The sequence below is a fragment of the Seriola dumerili genome, unplaced genomic scaffold (genome assembly GCF_002260705.1).
Source record: "Seriola dumerili isolate Sdu_G_001 unplaced genomic scaffold, Sdu_1.0 BDQW01000002.1, whole genome shotgun sequence".
Taxonomy (NCBI): Eukaryota; Metazoa; Chordata; class Actinopteri; order Carangiformes; family Carangidae; genus Seriola; species Seriola dumerili.
Window position 1 is genome coordinate 104,539 of NW_019174257.1, and position 24,076 is coordinate 128,614.

Below are 24,076 nucleotides of genomic sequence, written 5' to 3' on the forward strand. Positions count from 1 at the left end.
CTGACAAAAAACAAGTAATTTTTTTTTTTTGCGGACCAAAACTATTCAAAATCTGTATAAAAACACAATAATAGCTTGCAATATGTTCCACTTCATGTTGGCTTAATTTCACATCTACCTGCCAACTTGACAATGCCTCACTTGCATGAAAAAAGAAATGAAAGCGCAATATCTCATTAACCCATATTCCTCAGCCAGGCAGCAAACACTTCCAAGATTCCTGCTTTCCTGTAAAAAAGTACAGGTATGTTCATGGTGTCGTGCATTCTCCTCTGCCGATCCACATGCAGATGCCAGTGATTGGACAATGGGGAAACCACAGTCATTATCTCAAATTTAGTCCTGTCAAGGAGAAAAACAGTCAAACGAAATCTACGCACAAACAGTTTGCTGCCATGGCCTGAGAAACACAGTTTACAAAAAACAGTTCCACCTTGTTCTCACTGAGCTGCTGGCCACTGAGAGACAGGGTGCAGCATTTTAAACACATCCACACAGGTCTGACAAGATTGTTGCTCAATATCGCCTAAATCGTTCAATTAATCAGCAAATAATCAGCAAATAATCAGCAAGTGCTAGATATTTCTTATCAAAACTAACTATCTGTCCAATACTCTTTTCTTTCTTTCTTAATCCAAATAAGCCATATACTTTCCATGATGTGCACTGCGGGATACATTAGAACTTATATGGAGCATTTCTGTTGAAAGTCAGCTTCCTCAACTGGCTTGGCATGTTGTCTGTGGAACACATCGTATCGTTCATTAGGTTGCAAGACATCATGCCAGCAGGGTTCGTCTGCAGTACGTCACTCTCAGTCTGCCCTATATGAGAATGTCCGACTACATCAAAGGTCGCAAATAGTATGCTTTCTAGGTAGCCGTCACCGACTGTGCACATGACCAAGGTGGCACTAATGCAAGAAACCTGAGTAGGACGGTTCAACCACTGCCTTGAGAAGTCACCGATATGACAGATCCTCGGGTGTACACGACTAATGTGCTGCCTTAAGCGAGCTTAAAAATGAGATTTCACCTACGGCGTCAAATATTACAATGTTTTTCATCATCACTAACACACATCCCATTTGGCACACATGCTTCACACATAATCTGAAAGAGCAAACTGAGCACAGTCTGAGGAAAGGGCTGATAAGACCTTGACCATGGCAGCGATGGTGTCTCCTGGCAACATTACCTACCCCTCAGGTCTCTGGACGCTCATAATTTTCCACAAGGCACACATTGAAAAATTCTAGATTTACATGAAGAAAATTTAGGGGCAAAAATTGAAATTCATCAAAAAAATGTGTTTCTCCATTTATAAAGCGGATATTAAGGGACATTTATAAGCAAAAAGAGATATTATTATTTATTTGACTATAAAAAGCACCACTTAAGTTTTTCATCATTCTGTTTAAACCCGTTATATTATTAATATTATATAATATATTTATACTTTTAAACTGCTTTAAACCATATTCAATGTATTAAATGCGTACGTGAACATCCTATAATAAAGTAGTTCTTAAGTAGTTTCTTCTCTAGTTTAATGACAAACAAAAGGTCTCTCAGTCTATTTTAGAAATCACCGCGAGTGGTAGGTGAAATTGTTAAGTAATAATAATTGCCCATAAACTTAAGTTCACGCCTGTGTTAGCAGGCATAAGCTGGAGCATGTAAATATATTGTTTGGTTAGACCACATTAAATTAACAAGTTAATCTGCAAGTCTGAAGAAAGGGAAACTTCCAGAAAAAATTCATGTTTTCACAATCATTTCAAGGCGGAAGGTTCAAAATACCCTTGACGCCTCAGCCAAAGCAATCGAAAGGTGTGATGTGAATTCAAAAATGGCATTCATCATTGAATTCATGACAACGGTCACTATTACAAGATTAATGTGCTGATTACACCATAAAAATTGTCAGATTTTTTAAATCAATATCCCAAACATTATCTCTCTGAGAAATGACAAATGTGTCGACAAAATGCCCTGTCTTGCAATGTAAGACAGTCGAATTTGAACACGAAATTACTAGATCTTTGCCCCCTTAAACTGAATTTAACCTTATCCTTCCCTTGGCCCTATGCTCAATCCCTTCACTAAAAATTTGCGTGCAAATTGTCTCACTATTTTTGCATAATCCTGCGTACAAGAGAAACAAACAAATAAACCAAAATGGACATGGTGAAAACATAACTTCCTTGACGGAGGGTAATTAAATTTCAAGAGTGCAGATTATAAAACATTATTTTGAGTTCAACCTGCCATTATTGGTTGTACATATTACATTTTATGTTTACAGTTAATTACTTTTAAACTGTAATCACGACCAGCCAAGTGGAAAGCCAAAGTTCACTTTAGCCTCCACTTAATTCCCGCAGAGGAGATATGAATATGAATTCTACAGCATATTATCTTCCACTTTGATGAAAAGACATACAGACACTGTCAACCAATTTACATCCAAATGAAATCCAACATTAACACCATACAATTTGATTCAGCGGCCATTTACCAGTGCTGTATACTGTTTTGTATCTGTTGTTTATCTGTTGTGACTACAAGGTTAGCAGTAGGGCGTAATCACCTTGAAATAATGTGTGAATGCTCCCGCATTGCCACAATGGTGCTTTTTTCTGTTCAGTGTTTAATGTCGCGCTAACACAGGTTGTTTTCTTTTTATTGATTCCACAGCGAGAGTCTCATGCCAGATCCATACGTATAGAGGTGGCTTCTACTGTCAGTCACCTAACATTGTCTATGGAAATGAAATGGGACCTTTTAATTACTGGAACCAAGAGCACATGAAACCATTAACAAAGGTCACCAGAGCACAAAAACCAGCAGAAGGGTGAACAAGTGAAAGAGCAGCTCACCAGAGGGAAAATGAAATTCTGCACTGCAAGAAGAGGAATTCTCACGAGAGGCTCACAAAACCAGACCACAAACCAGCTGAGGAGCAGAGGAACTTGAAAAACTTCCTGAATGAGGGGTTGGCAGACATAATGCTTTGGAGAGGTTCAAGAACAGAGCGAGAGAGGAAGAAGTGGCAGGAGAGACAAGAGTCAAGCTGGAAGAGAGAGAGAAGAATTAAAGAGGTGAAGAAACAACTGGAGGGGCTCAGTCTAAAAATGCAGTGAATTCACAAGAAGAAGGTGAGGACCAAGATTGGAAAGACAAAGGTCGAGAAAAAAGAGAATAAATGAGAAAAGAAATGGAAATTAAACAAAAGGAAGATAATGAGACACCGAATAAGAAAAGAAAGAAATGAAAGCAGAGGACATTAAAAATAAATAAAAAAGAAAGAGGAGGGGATGAAAAAGAAACAGAAAGAGACGTCAGAGCAGAAAAAAGAAGGAGAAGGAGAAAAAAAGAAACAAAAAGAGGAGAAGTTAGAGAAGAAAAGGCAAAGAAGGGTGAAGAGGAAGAAAGAGTTGTAAGTAAATAAGGTGTTTGTCGCTACGGCAGGACAACAGTAGCTCCCTCCAGTGTTGTGCATAAACACTCAACATGTTTTTGGCGAACAGTGAACTGAATGTATTTGCAACTAATGAATCTGGCATGCACCTGAAGTTGGTGGTAATGCACCCAAAAAGCTGTTTGCCAACCACTAAAAAACATCAGAAAGACGAACTGTTATACCGACAAAATCATAGCACAGCTTTCAACTAGCGACTTGTCATGTAACCAATGGGGCAGCACGTTCCAACCAGTAATCTGCTTTATGTTTTTGAACTGCTGCATTATTTTGGTTTCATGCATTTCTGTTGCTTCTACAGTATACCTTTACTGCAGGTTTTAAAAGGTCCCATATTTTACACTTTTACTGTGTTTTATTGAGGTTTTTGATATCCATAAGAAGATATATTTGTGTTTTTAAGTACCAAAAAAACAATCTCAATGTAGTTTTACATCTCTCTAGCTCTGAAGCATCTCTTCTGATTGGCTGTTTTTCTGATGATCAGATATAAATATAGTAATATATAAATACAATAATATATGAGTCCGGGTGGGCAGGCTTGGGGCATGGCTGAGGGTGGTGACTGCTTTGGGGTGACATCACAAAAGTTACAGAAGTCCTGACGGCTTGTTTAAGGCACAGTTTCTCAGCATTTCTCCATGGACTGAGCTCTTTGCTACTTTCACAGTATTAAAAAGAACTTAGACCTGCTTTATAATCAGAACCTTTAAAAGTAATCTATGTTCTTGATTCTATAGTAATATTATGGCAATATTTGGGAGCTGGGGATGAATGGGTAGGAGGAGTCCTACTGAAAGCAAATAGCTCAGAGCAACTTTCCATTCAAAAATGGAACATTTTAATCTGTGTGAACTGAATTTGAGCCAGCTCTTATGAACCGTGAACTTGCAAAACACTGGGTCCCTCCTCCTCCATTTTGCTTCCCCCACACTCACCCTATCCTTTCTATCTTACCCTCCCCAAATTACCCCTCTACCACCCTCACTCTCTCCACCCTCCCTCACTTACCCTATACCTTTCCCCTATCTCCCTCACCTTCACCCTTCCCCTTACCATGCATATTAGGCTAATTGCAAACTCTAAATTGCCACTAAATAAATAAAAAAAGTACTTCATTAAAATTCTAATAAACAAGTTTAAATCGTATTTCTGCATGTGTCAGTCTCTCTGAATGAAACAGACTGTAGAACTACCTGCACTGCAGTTTCTGTGCATGTGACATTGAATAGTCTGCTATGAACAAGAGTGGCATGAGTGGCAGTTTTCATATTAACAATGTATTTTGTTTTAAACCATACAAGCAAACTAGTATCACATATTGGTTGCAGATCGTCCTGTGCTCTGATATTTAGCATTCTTTAAGCAAACGGATGCAATAGGTTTGTGAATAACAGTTGATATAGTGATTGTTTAAGAGAGCAGTGTCCTGGCCCCACACACCGAACACACACACACACACACACACACACACACACACACACACACACACACACACACACACACACACACACACACACACACACACACAGAAAAACTCAATCCACCAGCCATAACACAGAGACAGAGTGGCATCAACCTCTATTATCTAGTCCCTATGCTGCTAACACAAAAGGCTCCCTGGAACAAAAATCCAATCAGTCCTCTCTAGGAGGATTTGCTCCACAGCAGTGCTCAGCAACACTGGTGGCTCTGCTGGTGACAAAGAAATAATCTCAGAGCCCACAGCCTGCTCACAGCCTGTTTACTGCCGTCGTCACATCGCCCTTTTAGAAAGAGGACAGAGTCTACGCTTCTTCTGTTGTCATTTACTGTCCTCTGAGTTTAGCGCTCTCTCTCCCTTTCTGCATGCAGAAACATGAAACACATGGTTGACTGTGTGTACAGTGCGTGAAATTACCGAATTTGTGACACAGGGAATATTTACTCTAAGCATTAGTAATATGGGCAGGACAAAAAAAAAGAACCTTCAGGCATATAGGCGAGAGACAGGTTTTAAATAATTGTTTGATGATAAATATTTTCAAAATATTTTCAATATTGCATTGTTCCTTACCACCCTCTACCCCCACCCCCACCCCCCCTTCAGGCTCCAATCTCTCACAGTCCTCCATTCTTTGTCTGGTAAATTATCACACTCGTTCTCCATTCATTAGCATGCTGCTGCTTATTTAGCTACGCTGCTGAGAACCCTTCAACAAAATCAACTGGAAAATACTCAATATGAGGCGGCCAGCGCACCCCTCTCCGTTGCTCCCTTCCATCCTTCATCTCCTTCTTTGTTTGTTTTATGTGTTTTTTTAACCACATCAAAATGGAAGCATAGTCCCCCATAATGAAGAGGAGCGAGATAAAATATGCAAATTCATAGAGAAAGGATATAATTAGGGCAATAATAGGAAGTGTTGTTTTCACAGCTGCTCATTTACACAGAAGCCTGATAGTATTTTTTTTTTTATAAATAATGTTCTTCTCTGTTTTCTCACTGTCCTCTGCATTCCCTCCCTCCCTCTCTTAAGGTGTTCCACTGAAAACAAATCTCTGCAGACCTACAGCGTGAAAGCCAGTCAACCTTGCAGTCCCTGAGCCACCCAGAAATTTCTATCAGCTCAGGTATGTACCACAGGCCTAGATAGGGAGCAGGAGGTTGCATTCAGGTTGTATCAGAGCTGTCTTTCCACCTTCCATGGGTTAACCCAGGCTGTATAGAAACACAGTCTCCTGGCCTGCAGTCTGCAAAAGGGACTTTTCTCAGTGTGGAGACTACAAGCCTGAAAGAATGTGCAAGAATAGCGTACACTTGCTTGAAGTATTAAGGACAGCATGAGAGCTCCAAAGGCAATGCCTTCTTCTCTGTTTGCTGTACATACTGTAGACATATTGCTGCCACTGGCTATTTTCTTTGCAGCAGACTCCTGCTGCAGTGTTACCAATTGGAAAAGAAAATGAAATTTAAACACTTTTCCATATTTTAAAGGAGAGATAAGGTCATCATTAGCATTTCAGAGAAATTCAGTAAGCATGGCTAAAAGGTGCATAAGACACAAAAACTTTGTTGGCTAGATCTTTGTTCCTTAACTCTAAGATGTGTGGTTATAAAAAGATGTGAGTAAATGAGTGAGGAAATGAGAGCTTAATGAATGAATGCAGGTTTCTTATGTTCCAACTTAACTCAAAGGGGGACTGGTCCGGCAGATAAAGATCGACTGATTAAAGTCTGCACAGCTGAACAAAAAGGAAATTGGTACACACAAGGGGGTTAACTTTCATTTCTCTGCAAGAATAAAAAAAAAAGAAAAAGAAAGATTAATGTTCTGACAGAAAATGTGTTTTCTTCAAAGTAAAATAGAAATGGTACCAGCACAAAGAGTTTAAACAATCGCCCTGTGTTTCATGAAGCAAGTGTTTCATAGGATTTAGAGGCAGGAGGGAAACTCTTACTATACCAATACCACAACAGCACTCCATGAGTGCAATCTGCAAAAGGGCCAAGAGAAATACATCATATTCAAAACAACAGCATCACCACAACAAAGACATAAATACATGATATATCACTATATTGTTTGGATGACTGCCCAGACACTTTCATCTGAAGAAATGGAAGCTATTAAATGTCTGAGAGAAAGCCAGGCTGGTGCATTGTGTAAATTAGAGAAAACTCTGTTGACCCCACGTTCACACTGCAGACAATTTAGTTAGAAGTAATCCTCGAGTTATTCTGCTGTTTTCTGACATGTTATGTAAATGTTGAGACACTACATGCTGGTATTTTGTAGGAGAGAAAGCAATGGCTCATGGGAGTCGAAAACTTTCTCCCCGATTCTCCCCGATCATAAAAAATGAGAACTAAAAATTGTACTTCCTTTTAGCTTTACAAGCAATAAAGGTTTTACTTCAGTTACAGTTTCCTTCCCCACAAAGTTTACTTTTTGTTTTTATTTCAGTTTATGAGGGCTTGTGCTTGGCTTGTTTTAGTTGACCATAATAAGTTTGGTAGGCAGACAACAAGGTTGTTGCCCATGACTGAGTTTTTTTTATTTTGCAATAACTGGCGAACAACAGCTGAACCAATTTCTACAGCTCCTTATTTTCCTAATGGCGTGTTTGTTTTATTAACTGCTGCTCCTCCTGGCAAGTGGAATTTAAGCAAATGTAAGTGCAATCCTGCAAAGCTAATTTTCAAGTCTATTGTACGGGTTAAAATGTGAAATACAGTAGGTTTGAAATTTCACAGTTTTATTCATTAGTCTATTTAAAGAATATAAAGTCATTTCAACTCTAAATAATGGCTGATTACCTGGATTTGTAGCTGTACTACACTGTAGCTGGTAAACACATTTGCTGCATGGTGAGGGATTCTAGCTTCTGTACCTTCCTTCAAATTAATTGCATTTATTTCATCACTCACTGCTAGAATTGGGTACATCAGTTACTGTGATGTGTCAGTAAAACTACCAGCAAAAAACTTGCAAATTCATTTTTGTAGGCTATGTTATCTGATACACACTGGTAGCAAAGAATGGTGATTTGGGAAGCTATTTACGATCGTGCAATGTAGCTGTGTCTGGATTGTTTGTGCATCTGTACTTCTTCAAAAAAGATCATGACCCTTTTTACAAAAATATAACTATAAATTGAAACTTGTTGATGTGAGTTGATGTTGCTCCTGCTTTGATGTCTGTGATTTTGTTTAGAAAAATATGCCCTGACCTGGTTGTTTCCATGGAAACAATAAGAGTAAAATAATTACAGTTTTCATCATGTAGGGACCATCGCCCCATACCTCATAATTTTGTCCATGCTGTTCATAATCTCATGCCTTTATTATGTTGAATTTACTTACTTCAATTTCCACAAAATCACAATATGTGTAGAATGAAAGATTCAGACACGGCTTTTGAATATGAGCAGCTGGCTGTGCAAAAACCTAACCTCTGACCTCAGAGATATGTACAGTGATTTTGTCTGGAGAGAGCAAAGCAGGAAAGACATAGAATAACTGTAGAAAGAGATTCTCTAATGAATAACATTTCTATTCTGCTCTGACAGAAACAGCAGGGAAATGGAGATACAAAGAGAAAAGTGATAGAGTGAAAAAGAAGAAAGTGAGAGGAGAGATCTGAGAACTGCCTATTATCTCCACGCTGCTTCATTGCTTCAGACGCACACACATACACACATGCTGCACACGTCTGTGCACAAACCTAAAAGCGTGTGCACAAGTACGCACACACTGACACACAACCATCCTCTCAAATCTGCCCAGATCTCATGAATATGATTGACCTTTTTTCCACTGTAATGCTGAGAGCGCATAAAGGGGAAAGGAGAAACTAAACAGAGGCAAGCAGAGTTAATTTGGAACAACACATTATTGGGTGCTGACTGCAGATATGGAAAAGGACAACCTAATCGATAAGCCAAAAGAATGACAATGGCCTCTCAAATCAATGTCTGCACCCCATTTTCTCACTGTGAAAAGACAAAGCCTTCAATGTAGGTGTTTTTTGTTGTTCTGTTTTGTGCTGTTTGCACCTGTGTGTGTGTGTGTGTGTGTGTGCGTGTGTTTGTGCTCGTGTGCATGTGTGTGTACCTGGCTGCTGCTGTGGTGGAACAGTTGCCAGGACTAATCATTATTTAGTTGTGGCGGGGCTGGAAAGGTCAGCAGTCTGAAATGTCAGGCTGTGTTCAACAGGAGCCAGATGCAGCCGTGCGCTGCTCAAGTGTCCAATTAAAGAGGGCCGAGTGAGGTTTGAGTGGGTCTGTGTGTGGGAGTGAGTGTGCATGTGTGTGAAATAAGAAAGAGAGAGAATAAAGACGTACTGCGTTTTTTGTCTGTTTTTCTCCGATGTGTATATACATATACATCAGATCTGTAAAGTATGTGCATGTGTGTGAATACATGTGTAAGGGTGAATCATTCTTCAGAGCAGCTAATGAATGTCATTAGAAACAGAGACCAACAGAGCAGCAGGGGCAGAATCCTCATCAAATCTCTCTCTCTCTCTCTGACACGCAGCACGTTATGAAGCCACTTGAGCCTATTAGTTTGTTCACACCCATTGATTCCCCCTGCTGTCCATGCTATGAAGACGAAACGAAGGAGGGGATAATGCAACAGAAAAGGGCAGGAGAAACAAGAGGACAAAGGCAATGTGATAAAATAAGATCACTAATAAATAACAGCAGATAACGGGTGTTGCTCAAATGAGTAGAGGAAGAAGTGCCAACAACAGAGAGGGAGGCAGTTGGGAGGGTGACAAGGAGAAAGGGAGCGAAGGAGCGGAAACTCCTTTAATCTGCAGAGAGAAGGAGAGGGTGTCCTGCCTGTGTTTCCCTATCAAAGTCATTCATCTGAAAGCCTCACCTGCTCTTCATACAGCCATCATAATAACCTTCACCATGTTCAGTGTGTGTGTGTGTGCATGTCCACTCACCTACTGTGAATAGTAATAAGCAGCAGGGCAGAATAAAATATGTCTGCCAACTTAAGAATATAATAGACTTCCCTTCAAGGCCACACGTAACAACAGCCTGAATAATGACCTGCAATAATTTACACAGCACACTGAGCTCTATACTGGTCAAAGGAAGAAACCCTTCACTGAGAAATAATGGAAAGCTATTTCAGTCTATCTATGGCCTCCATGGGTGCAAACTATAAGCCCTAAAGGAGGATAGTTGTATAGCGTCCACGACTGTAAGCTTATCCAAAGAGACAGATGCAATGTCATAAAAAACTTCAGGTTTCAGCTATTCTAAGATTAATTCAATGGGATGTCTGTGACTGTTAACAGGACAGCTCAAAGTAAAACTTTGTAGTAATAGATCAGACTTTCCTCTGTAGTTGTGCTATTTTACTTCTCTTACGAGACCGTGGAGTGCTACAGTTTGATGCTGCATATTGGCTAGCCAACAAAAAAGAGTGGACAAAATAAAATAACCTTGGAGGGTACAGTGGCTTTGCACAACACCCAGTTCTCTTAATTTTTTCTCATTTTGTTGTGTGAGATTTCAATTTTCATTTTTATTTTCTCCCAGATTAAACTTAAAATGAGGCACTACACAGACCTCTAAAGAGGCAGCTGCTTTAACAAAAGAAACAGAGTTTTTGTGACTGTCCTCTGTGTGCCTGATTCCAAAACTCAGTCTGACTATTTGTTGCCTCAAATCTATTCAGAACTTGAGTTTGGTGGATAGTTTGTAAGAAATTTACCAGCATTTCTTGTGCAACATCAAGTATGAGGGACAAAGAGCTGTAATAGCACAGCCAGTAATGTTTTCACCCAGAGTGTATGAAGTGTTGACTTGTGAATGAAAGAGTACTGTCAGTCATCCATATCAACTTGAAGTTCTAAGTCCTATTGAGCCATACCCAACCAGAATAAAGTGAAAATAAATTGACAAAGTTTGGCAACAAATCTATAGAAAGTTCAGGACTCCTTTGAGAAGATGAGAGGACACATTCATACAGTACTAGTTACCTAGTAACCTACCCTACTGGTGAACCTCCATTTTACTTTGATATATCACATCTCTAGATCAAGAGCGCAGAAACTGTAAGCAAACGCTCTGGTGTCACATTAGTTGCATCAGTTGTTTGATACACACAGAATTTTATGAAAATAAAATCCTTCCTCCTTTTCCCCCCTCACTTGGCAGTAGAACGTGTTTGTATATAATCTTCCTCACATCCTCTCCCTTTTTTTTCTCTCTCTGGTTGCCCTCTGTCAAACTGTGAAGGCCAGGGGCGAGTCTTTGCCTCTGCCTAGGGCCTGAGGAACAGCTGCAATGTAAACCTGCTAAATTAACCCCGGTCTCCATGAGCCTCACATATGCATTATTCTAATCAAAGCATATTAGATCATCCAGATACTTTAGACATATGGGTCTCTGTATCCTCCTCGCCGTCCCCATCTGTTTCTCCTCCCCAGTTTTTCGAATTTCTCCTTGCTCTTCATCTCAGTGGATCCCTCGTTCTCACAGCTGCCTCTCTAAGACACTGGAATAAATTTCTAACAGTGCAACTACTTTCTGACACGTTTTCACATCAAGTCAAACTTTGAGCACCATATGCGTTTCCAACTACTACATGTTATGAGTTTGAGGTGCATACTGAATACAATTCAAAGTACTCTGCACAAACTTTAGTTATATTTAACCTTCCATATGCATATGTGTGTGTGTGTATATATATATGTACATACTGCACAGAGTCAGTCACATAGACATACACACAGCACAGGTGACAACACACAGACTGTGAACACGTGTCGCACAAAGGCTCACACATGTTAATAAGACACTGCTATAATAAGACAACAAACATATTAAATGGTGCTGATGACTGACAACCATGAATAAAAATACCAACTAAAGTTAATAGTAAAGGTAAATATAGTGCAAAATATCAACAAGTAGCATGAGTCATACTCACAAAAATGTTACAAACACTGGTGTTTTTGTTTTTTATAAAAGTATTGTGACAGTGCTTACCCTTATGACTTCCTATGACTACAACTGAATTCATGAGCTCCCTGTTATCCTGTTTTATTTTTTATACATTTAACACATCACACCATAACACATCATCATTTAACACGTACTCCAGCAACCATCAAATCCGCAATAGTTCTATTTTCCACAGTACAAGCACCATTTTATCTTTGCTTGCCCCACTACCCAACTGTGCAGTTATGTGTTTGTGTAGGAAATCAGCATCCAGAAAACAGCATGTAAAACGTTCAGCATTTAGGATTGGGTTAGAGGAAAATGCTTGGGTGCCATACTGACATGTTTCTGTCCAATCAATATCGAGCCAAATTAGAAAACATGGAAAGTACACTGATACTGAGCCTCCAATGGAAGCATCACAGCACAGTTTTATGTGAGTGGCGGTGGAGGAGTATTAAAGTAGAGAGGTGGACTGTGGGTCAGCGAAGTCATAAGATCTCAGGGACTTACCAGAGTTGGTGATGGTTAACAGGTCTAGTTGCCGTTGTTGCTGGAAGAAAAAGAGAGAAGAAATGTCATAAAATGATCATCAATGGTCAATTCTCAATATCACTCTAATTATTGTGCACCCTTAAGTCTATTAATCTATCTCACATATCACGTACTGGTTTAGTTTGCACAGTAATGATAGTAGTAGTTTACCTTTTTGACTAGCTTGATGGTAGTTAGTTACATTTTCATCAGGACATTATTTATAGAAGTTTAGTTTTGAGTCATTTTAAAATGTACTGTGGGTTTTTCTGTGCTGCAACTGCACTGTATGACTACTGACAGACAGCTGTAACCACAATGATAACAACTTACAGTTTTATTCATTCATTTATTTATTTGTTTATTTGAAATTGCAATTTTTTGCAACTTTATATTGTTTATATAGTTTGATATGTCTTCCAAATAACTTGACAATGCTGTACTTCTGTTAAGGTTAAATCTTGAGCTAGTTCAACAACCAATTTTCAAGCAGTTTCCCCAATACACTCTCTCGCTCTCTGTGTGTGTGTGTGTGTGTGTGTGTGTGTGTGTGTGTGTCCTCGTGGGTTTTGATGGAGTGTGTTTGAAAGAGTGTGCAATTTTACACTTGATGTCTCCAGCAGCTGAGAGTGAGTCTAGAGGAGGTGCTAGCTGGCTACCCCTCTCTTTAACCTGCTGCCTTTTTACACACATGCCCTTACAGACACACAGACACACAGACACACACACACACACACACACGCACACACACGCACACACAACACTTAATGGAACTGTTGAAGCACTGGGCAGGGTAAGGTATATACAGTAGCTGAGAGTAAATAGGTAGAATGATGGAATAGAAGTAAGGACGAGGATGTCTAAATGGGAAGGAGAAGAAAAAAAGGGAAAAGAGAAATTCAACACCCCAGCCCTCCTCATCTATCAGTCCCTCAGGAGAGAAGATCTTCACATCCTTAGGAAAGGTCTGAGTGTGTGTCTATATGTGTGTGTGTGTGTGAGTGTGAGAGACACACACACACACACACACACACACACAGTATGGCTAGGTCAGAGTCAAAGCCAGCGTTTAGGACCAGACTTCATTAATATTCAAGCACCATACTAACCAGTCGCTGAGAGGGATAAGCAAAGTGACTCTCAACATACTTGGAGTCCTTCTCTACCCACCTACAGTGTTGCTTGAAGTGGAACTCTCCGATAGGCTACTAAACACTTATTTTAGTATTTAGCAGATGCTCTTACTCAGAGTGACTTATAATACACAACATAAGTGGAAAGGGGTCCATTAGGTACAGAGATGGAATAACTCTAGCCACAAGTTCACCAACACTATAATGTTGTCACCAACATTATAGTGTTGGTAAACTTGAGTAAGAGAAAAGAATGTAACGTTAAGTGTCACAGTACTTTGATAATTATTATGTCATTCAAAAATAATCTTGTGTGACACAAGTGTTTAAGATGAAGCTAAAGATAAGAAAGAGAATGTCATATTAGGTCATATAAAGCTGTGGCTTATACACTTATAGAGTATAAGAGAGTCGTGGTTAGACCTAACACCTTTCCAGTTCTGATGTTTGAGAGGTGTTGAGGGGAGGGGGTTGACGAGCAGTTCTGACGGAGCATAGTGTGGGTAATATACCAATAATGTTTTATCTATGAAGCAACTGAGGCCATATTTTATATACATATACAATACGATTTTGTATTTGTATTGTTGTTTTGTTTTTAAATGTATTTATGAATTTAGGCATTACAAGAAACATTGTTTTTTTTCCTGAGCAAAACACTGCTGGTAAAATATCTGCCAGTTCAAAATGCTTTTATGGAGCAAATTATTGAGAGTTAATGAGAAATATGCGGGATTGGTGCAAATTCTCAATGTGGAGAGGGTGTCATGAGGGGCTTTATGGAGTGAAGAGAGTGAAAGATGCTTGTGTTTAGAGTGAAGAGAGGTCATCTCAGCACAGGGAATCCAGAAAAGGAAAAGTCATCTTAGAAGAAAGATGCTCCACAAACATTCAACAATTTGTGAGGTTGGAGCCAAAGGTGTTTTTTAAGATGGTTTATTTACTTATTTAGCCTTGAGTAAATTTCGACTTTTGTTTTTTTACTACACTGATGTGATGTTCCTATTTACAAGCACTGTACAGACTCTAGGTTACCTAAGTATATATGCCTCTAGTGTATTGTGTGTGTGCTGGTATGGATGCTGGAGTGGGTGACCATGTAAGCAGTAGAGGTCACTGTGACAACATGAGACACAAACAAGCTGCGATTATACACTCCACCATTACACACACACACACACACACACACACACACACACACACACACACACACACACACACACTCACTCACTCACACACGCATGCACACTCCACCCCCCTCACACACACACACACAATCAAACTGTTTGTACCACCTGTGGACAATGCTGACTCTCTACAGTCAGTCAGATATAGAGCCACGGCAGGAATCACTAACAACAGAGAAACATTTACACCTCTAGTTCTTCTCACTGTTGCTGAACAGGGGATGAGGCCTGGATTAGAACAGCTAGACCTTGACCACACCCTTTACTACACCAGAAAATACATTACATTTGTTGTGCATTTAAAAACACGGCATTGAGATTTCTTTGGCAAATCCTATTACATCTGTATAGCAGTAACTAACTTGAAAAAAAAACCCTAAATACACATCCTTTTTCAATTTGGTATTCACATATATTTATTATTATTCATTCAATGTCATTATGTGGTTTAAATGTCTAATAGGAGACATTTAAACCACATAATGACATTGAATGAATAATGAATAATAAGTAAAAAAAGAGATTAATATGAATCTCTTTTTTACAGATTTGTTGGTTTTCAATGTTTCTACCTTTTGCAATGTTTGTTTCTGTAGTGAAATGGACATGCAAGAAGGATATTGTCTGCTACACAGATACGTAAATACTCAACAAAATAACAGTAACTAATAAATATAAATGCAAATCTGTTGTTCAAACTTTCCTACAGTGGTAGTCTGTATTGCAGTAGTAGACAGGTTGATTAGATTAGATTGTGTAGGACTGTGTAGCACCCTCTATTGGGTCTCCACATTACTGCAAGTGAAACTATGGTAGGCTGAATACTAATGCATCATTTGAAAATTATTCCTCATTTAAGATTATGGTATGAATATGAACGACTGCAGATGTATGGGATCAGGAAAATACATTTATATGCACATAACATACCAAGGACCAGGTAACTTCTGAACCTGATGGCATTTTAAAATCTATTCTAAAAATCCTCACACATCATTCTTCTATATGCACATGAACACTCACTCAATCTGTAACCAGCAGATGAAAAGTGTGAGTGCTGTTCAGTCTGCCAGTACTTATACACAGATAATGAATCTGTAGTAGAGAATTACAACACACTACCACTGCTCTCTCTTCCTGCTGCTTTTGTTAGTCCTTAACATGGATAAGGTGCTTAGTGTTCTTTAGGAGGGAGAGCAAGACAGACAGACACACAAAGGGGGGGGGGGGGGGGGGGGGGATCTGACACAGAGAGAATTACATTAGCAAAAGCATTTCAGGGCAGAAAATAGGATTGAATTAATCTTCATCAAACATAGCCAAGAGCTGAGGGATCACACCCTGGTTGAAGCCAGCCCAGCCTCAGAGTGGCTGGCCACTGCCCTCTCACTGCCATAATGACACACACACAACAGCTTAAACCAAGTGCAGTGAGTATTTGTTACTAATTGATTTCACCCTTCTTGATTCTACTGTATATTCTCACTACTCACTTTCTGGCATTCACTACACAGAAAAATAAAAAAATAAAATGATTGTCAGTCTCTTTTGATATCTGAATGCCAAAATATACAAATACTTTTTTACGGTTGACAGCTTAACAGATACTAATTGGACTGACCCGATTTAGTAGGTTACACCTGTAAAAAACTCCAAGAAGGTTATAGCATTATTTGCAAAAAATAAAAAATAAATCTGGCTTTAGTCCACAGATGTTTGCCACAGGTGAATCTGAACTGGACCTGCCAGTTAAAGTGTTATCAGGTCAGAAAACAAGGAAGCAGTTGGGAGCCAGAGGTGACGGCCGCTCCAGCTGTCACGGTAGTTGAGCCAGCCAGCGTGGACTCTGGGGCTCTGTGGCCGGAAGCACAGTAAACAATACTGATACAGTTCAAGGGACTGGAGTCCCGAAATATCTTAAAATAGCTACAGTTAAATGAGAACATAATGAAGTTTTATTTTTCTGGGCATGTACCCTGACCAGAAAGCCAACATCAGTGCTTCTATTCTTGGATGAGTGCAGGCCCTGATACAGATATTTACCTCCATAAATGGAGAGATGCAATTTTGCAAGGGCTTCAAACCAATGTAAACTTTTCATTCTGACTAAAAGACAAACTGCTTAGTTTCTCTATGAATGTCTTTATCAGACTCTCTACCTATTAGGTTCTATTAGTCTCTCTTAAATATTCCTATATTATTATATTTTATTTAATAAACAATAATCTAATATTCTGACAACTGCCATCCCCATAAAGAAATCTATAATATTTTAATCACTATAAATACAGTCATTAACAGAACCAATCAGCAGACCAGATAGTAGACTGTGCCACAATCAAATGGAGTGACAGCAGTGGAAAAACCATTAATGTACTAAACCCCTACTTTATGACTAAATTAAATATTCATGCACAATCTACCCAAAACCCATTTGCCAACATTTCCTCCAGAATTTACTTTTCATATTTGCTGATTGTTATCACACAGAAAAGAGAGTGTGAGGAAGTAGAAGGAGAAAAGGGGCAGAGGAGCCGTCGAACAGGGCGGGGGGGAGTAACTAAAATCCCAACCATCATTTTGTAGCTCATTTCAAATTAATTTAAAGTCAATATGGCTAAATTACACTGCCACAGCCACCATCCAATGCAGTTTCCATTTTTTTAAAGAAAGAATTTGATGTAGCTGTGGATGAGAATACTATTAAAGTAAACCTCCATTAGCAGGGGACTATTAAATTGTGTGGGAAGTTTTATTCCCAGAAAATCTACTATAAGTTTCATTATGCTTATTTTTATTGTCATTAACAAGTTATTATATTAATCGGATGACAGCTATCACCATAATCTACAACAATATACATATATGGAATCCAACAGTAAAAGTTTGTTACAGTAGTCCTTAAAGTTTAAACCTGTAATAACAAATTTTTCTAACCACATATCATTACTTTTTTGAGTTGCCTATTTGCATAACCTGTTGATACACTGTAACATTAGCATTTATTTGTGTTTTTATTTAATTGTTTCTGGCCACCTGTTCAATATCCACTCCTATTTTAGCTCTGTATTTGGTCTCCAACAACTCCTAAAGGAAATTTCTGGCTTTTCAGCTGCTTAATGATCCATTATGTTCACCAGCTAGCCTCTACCTATGTCTGTCTTTGTAGTGTACGGGCTTTTAGAGGTTTTGTGCTGAAAACTGTGCTGATGAGAGCAGTGAGAGTCAATCAAAAAGTTGCATGTACCAGAAAACCAAAACAAAGAGCTGAAAGACGCTAAAAAATTTCATAGGTTTGAGTGAGACTGTCCTGTTGTAAAAAAAAAAAAAAAAAACTACCCCTGTTGTTTTTGCAAGCAACTCATTATGAATCATCGTTACGTTTTATTGTGGAGCAACTTCTACCGGCCATTGATGCCTAATTATGACAGGAGCAAAGAACTAAGGTGATGTAGTGTGTAGAGCGACAAAGTCTGTGTTACGAGGAGGCTGGGGTGAACTGATGTTAGACAAATCAAAGGATTTTCACACAGGATACCACTGATCATTTCCCATGTGAAACTGATAGTCAACACTGTTTGTTTTATCCACAACCGTTCCACAACCTTAACTGTGTGTTTATTATTATAACCATGATGTTGAAGGTCCTTTAACCTCAAAGTCATACTTAACATAATCCCTTTCCTAAATCTAATGAAGAAGTTCTGTGCCTAAAACTAACCAAACTGTTACACCTGCCACTGGTACACTCCTATGGCTCGTATCCAGGGGTAGGGACAAGTGACCTATATGGTTGACTAGGTTGGAAGACTTGTTGCGCTTAGGGGAACTGCAGAGTCCACTGGTAATTGTCTATAGGTTCATCACTATAAAAGACCCCTTTAATATACAAGTAGTCATGTGATCCATTGTTAATTGGAAAAATAATGATAATATCCTCATTAAGGAACGAACATTGCTTAATATGTGCATGTTGGGTAACTGGCCTTTTGTCTAAATGGAATGTTGACATTACAGCTTGCTAAGTGCATTAATTATTGCTGTGCCATGTGATCTCGGTTTTATACCGCTGCACTGTCGATGAGGTCACATGCAGGAAACAGGCATCTGCAGCCAATCCCACTGCAGCCCCCTGTGACCCATACACACACACACACACGCACACATATACACTAACACACATACAAACATCCCCTTATCATGTACTCAGGGTCAGGGCAAGTGTCAGCGGTTGATGGGGTTGTGAGTGAGAAAACGGCTGTCAACAACCCGACTCATCTTCCATCTTCCTCGGGTCCTCTCATATCATCCCTGCTGTCTTCCTCATCTGGAAAAACAGCCCAATCACCTCATCTGAGTCACTACTTTTACTTCTGTGTAAGCTCACACCCCTAACCCCCACCCCCCACCACCACAACCACGTGTGCACACATACACACACGATGCCTGGACTGATCTGCAGCACTCCAGAGGTAAAAGGGGAACCAGCTTTATGCGCCCATCTTTGTGTCTAGCTGCATCTTAGTCATCGTCCCTTGGTAACAAAGAGGGGAGGTGAGGTAAGAATGAGCTAATGGGATGAGCCTTTTAGGACATGTTTGGGTGTGGCTGTCTGGATCATTTGAGCACATCATAATATAAGAGGATTACAGGTGTTCATGATTTAAGGCTTCTTAAAACTGTAAAATGTAATAGTTCCAGATTGACAATTTTTCATATGAATACACGGTTTTTAATTAATATGTGTAAAAAATTTAGCACAACAAAGACTGGGTGTTAATCTTGACAAAAATGTAGCACATCATTTTTTTTCACTAAAAGTAGAAAAAAAATCACTATGAGTTCATTTCGATAGAGAAATGGCTATTTGCCAGTAGAAATATGACTCGCATGACAGTGTTAGGTAATGTGTGTTGTGGCGCTGAGATGAGGAGGGAGAAGATGGAGCAGAGGGGATAGAGAGCAGGGCTTTGTTGCGTGACCAAAAGCCCTTAGTTAAAAATACAACAAACCAAATAAAAGATTTATTCCTTCTGAGAGTGGAGAGCAGCTTCCTCTTGAGCGATGGGAGAGGACAGCCGCGGCCACCTGCACAGGGCACACAGTCCTCCCTGCTGCTGCCGTTATTACACACCCTCTGACACTGTGGACTGCAGTAATCTGATAATGTGCACAACAGCAGGCATGAAAAGATAGTACATGTAGCGTATGCTGACACATGAATATGCATGCATGCAGTCAAACACACACATACCGTATGCATATGGTCATATCGACACACGCGCACCAAGTCATTTCATGCCATGCCACCGCCTTATCTCATAGCAGTTAAAAAACATGATTCAATTCCATCTTGATTTCATTAAATATTCATAAAACCAATTAAAAGAGCAGCTAAGCTGGCAGTGAGGTTTCCATTTCCTCCATCTTTCTGTCATAGGCAGTCTGTCAGGTCACCTGCTTTTTGAACAAGGACCCCTTGGGTTTAAGCTGTATGACCATGGTATTCCACTTGTCTCTTTTCAAATACTCAGACTTTTACTTTGAAAGCAATAACTTGGTGCAGCTGGCTAATAACAGCCCAGCACAATCAACCAGATGATAACAAAATGTCTCCTTAGCATCATACTCTATAGGCTAGGGTGACCATGGATGTGGCCACATTAAGGTGGGTGTGTTACCAATATTGGACTAATGCATTACCACCTGTGGCAGCCAAAAGAAGAACAAATCTCTTCCTGTTTATTTAGACAAGCTCGGAACAAGGTGCAAATGTGTTTTGGCCAAACAAAAAGCAATAAATGGAGATGCTGGCTGTATGAGGTCCTCCTGTGCAGAGATAACTAACTGGGAAGCTCTCTGCGACACATAGGGACAACACTGTTTACACACTACTAAACAGTTACTGTTCATAAAATGTGCGTTGAAAAAATGTGTCGTCACCATGGGAGTGTTTTTTTTTTTTCCAGCACACCAACAGTTACCTCAGATCTGGCTTTTGTTGACCATGAGGCCAAGAGGTAGATACTCTTTAGCCACCCAATACAGGTGTGTGTCCTGTGTCTGTCTGGTCAACCTGTTAGACATGACTGTTGGGGACTGCTGAAGATTATATCAGTGATAGAGACATTGGTCACCTAACATCAGTTATTAGGACGGTTTGTGGTTTTGACTTAAAACTGCTGCCAATGAAATCAAATGCAACTGTCCAAGTTTTACCATCCACTTTGCACATTGTCATGTCTCCTGTTCATATCTATCAGATATTAAAAAAACAAACAAAAAAAAAACTAAACTATGTGTGTGTCTGTGTATGACTGTGCAACTGTGTGTGTGCATGCATGCACAAATGGGTAACCTAAGAGTCCCTGCTGAGCCAAGAGTTTCCTCTGTGACCTGGCAAAGAATCAATGACTGCATCTTGACACTGGGGACCAATCAATGACTTGAGGACACTGATAGCATACTTGATACCTCAACACACAATTTCTCTCTTACACACACACACACACACACACACACACACACACACACACACACACACACACACACAGAAGGACTCTGTCCTAACATCATTTCCCCGTTGGGCTGTGATTGACCCCTGCCTGATGGAGTGCAGGTGTAGTGACCTGGTATTTACCAGAGAACGCTGAATCAATGCCCAGTGGCAGGCACACAGTCAGGACAACCCCGCAGCATTACTGAGCAGAGATCCAAGGTTTGGCTGTTCCAGCAATACTGGGTCTGATTACTGGGTAAGAACATTACACACCATACTCCACATATCTGTTTTCTGGAAAAGATTACTTTTTAAAGTATCTTCTTTAGTATTGTTCTTTTTCCCTAAAGCGTCTGTTGTGAAGTTAACGGGGAAAAGAGGTAATTCAAATGAAATTATGTCTCTTTAATCATGTTATTGCATTGTCAGTGTGGATGAATATTGGTTTACCTCAGGTCTTGGGTCACAGTAAAAAATAGAAGCCAATGTGTCCTTCATCAACAAGTCTAACAGAGCAGCCTTTCCACTATATTACATTGTGTGATCTCTCCCGCTGTGTGTTACATTTTTTTTATCTTTAGGAAACACTTCAATGCCAGTAGTATAGTGGAAAATCCACCTTGGTTGTATAGTCTTATATCTATCATTTTCTGTTCAGGGTCTTAAATTAACTGTGAGAGATGGAAAATGAAACTGAGATTCTTCCATATGGGACTTGGAGCTCCTTCCAGAGATGTCAACAAACTTTTACAAGGTTTTTGCGACTGAAACTGTAGCTAATGCTCCTGCACACCAGTGAACTTGAATACTGACTTGTCGATCTCCCTGTCTTCAGACCAACCCTACTGGAGTATCAATTGACAAGACGTAAGGCTGAAAAGTTCACCCATCTCTCCTCAGGGCCTAATTGGAGCTGAAGGTCAGGAGACGTGTATGTTCCTATTGGTTTATTGCCTTTATGGATCCAACAAGACTGGTGCATGTGTATGTGTGCAGGCCGTGAAACAATTCTCCCCTCTTGTGTCTTGCTGCCTTTTTCCATTTCAAAACCTGTTATTTTTATTTTTTTTATGATATCCCCCAAAACAAATTCAAATGTCTGTTATCTTCAAGTAACCAGACAGTGGGAGACATATTAGAAAAGAAATGAAACAAAATGTTGTGTGACTAAAGCGTTTTCTCCAGCACAACTTTTCCATTTAGCTGAGTTCAATCAGGTATCGGGATAGAGTGCTGAATAGTTCTTTAAAGCTGAAGCAGGCTGGACTGCTGTGCTACTGGTAATTAAGCGGGACAATAATTAGCTGCTACTGGAGGAGAGAAAGAGGGAGGGTAAAAAGAGTTTGAGGGATGTACTGAAAACACAAATGCAAGCAAACAAAAACAACACGCACAGACACACATACAATTAAACTGCAAGATGCAATAGATGTGTGTCCCTTCCCCATGTCAAAACAGCCAACACCCTCTCCAGATGTTGATGTGTGGACCAGATGGATGCACTGTTTGGGTGTCTGGTAACTTCTAATCACAGCTTAGAATGAGAGTGGGACTGAGAAAAAGGATGGATGATAAGCAGGGAGACAAAGTGGGAGAAGAAATGACAAAATCAAAAGTAGATGGAGCAGGATGGTGACTCATTTGAAGAGGACAAAGCCTCAAGAGGAAACTGTGCACACAGGCAGCGCTGAGTGTGTATGTGAAGGAGTGACAGAAAGTTATGCTGTACAGTATGTCCTCCTTTCTTGCTCACTCTGTCAGGAAAGGGTCGGTTTGCTGCCAATGCTGTGGGACTTGGAACCTAAAAATCAATTTAACATCGCAGCTAAACAAAGCTGCATTGACCATCACAGGTACCTGGCTTATGGCCAGTTCCATTAGTCTTGTGAGTACGTGTGTGTTTGCGAACGGGGCTGGTCAAGAGGTTGAGTAGTGCCGTTGTGGAACATGTCTGGTCTACTTGTGTATAACCTGTCTGTGTAGACATTGAGGAAGACAGGGATAGCAGCCAGAATGAGATTTTCTACAGTACGCGGCATTGCCTTTCTGCTGATTGCTGGGAGTCTTGAGGCCTGTGTGTTTCCCAAGGCAGCCAAACAACCGAGCTATCAGGTTCATTCAAACAAGAAAAGCAGACAGAATGAAGACAGGTAGAAAGCATGAAGAGAAGAAGACACACACAAAATAAAAGCAGCAGATTCAAAAGTTGAGAATGTTATAACAACTTTTCATAACATGAGTTAATAGATAAAGTAAGACCCTATCACAGCAACTAAGATTATTACATCACAAAGGGAATCATCTGATGCACACTGACTAATAAGGTAATAATATAACGACATTTCTAAATCATTACATATTTCTATTATTCTCTTAGCTTTACTTGTTGAGAAAAAAAGTCTCTTTTAATCTTTTTACCATTTACCTGGTTTGGGGTCACAGTGGGTGTAAACTAAATATAGACATCCCTCTCTAAAGCCTAAGGCATTCCCATGCTAGATGGGATAGGTTAACCCTTCCACGTACTGTGTCTACCCTGGGGACTCTTTCAGGTTGGATATACCCAGATAACTGAGGCCTCTAAAAGATATCCTGATCAGGCGAGTGAACTATCTGAAATGGCTCCTTTCAGTGCAAAGCTTAATCGGAATATCTCTAACCTTGTCCCAATGCTGTCTGGGTTCAACAGTAAAGGAAACTGATGTCTGCTCTTTGTCTCTATTATCCTGCTCTTTTGGTTACTATCAAGGACTTGTGACTTGAAGGTTGGAAAGTAAAATGACTGG

At 39.8% G+C, this 24,076-nt stretch overlaps 1 protein-coding gene across 1 annotated transcript in view; it reads right to left on the minus strand.

Annotated features, from left to right (window-relative positions):
• agbl4 (ATP/GTP binding protein like 4) overlaps positions 1–24,076 on the minus strand; it is a 269,553-nt gene that overhangs the window by 83,172 nt on the left and 162,305 nt on the right. The window contains exon 6 of the mRNA XM_022737892.1: positions 12,451–12,490. Within this exon, the coding sequence (XP_022593613.1) occupies positions 12,451–12,490 (40 nt within the window). The remainder of the gene's footprint in view (positions 1–12,450; positions 12,491–24,076) is intronic.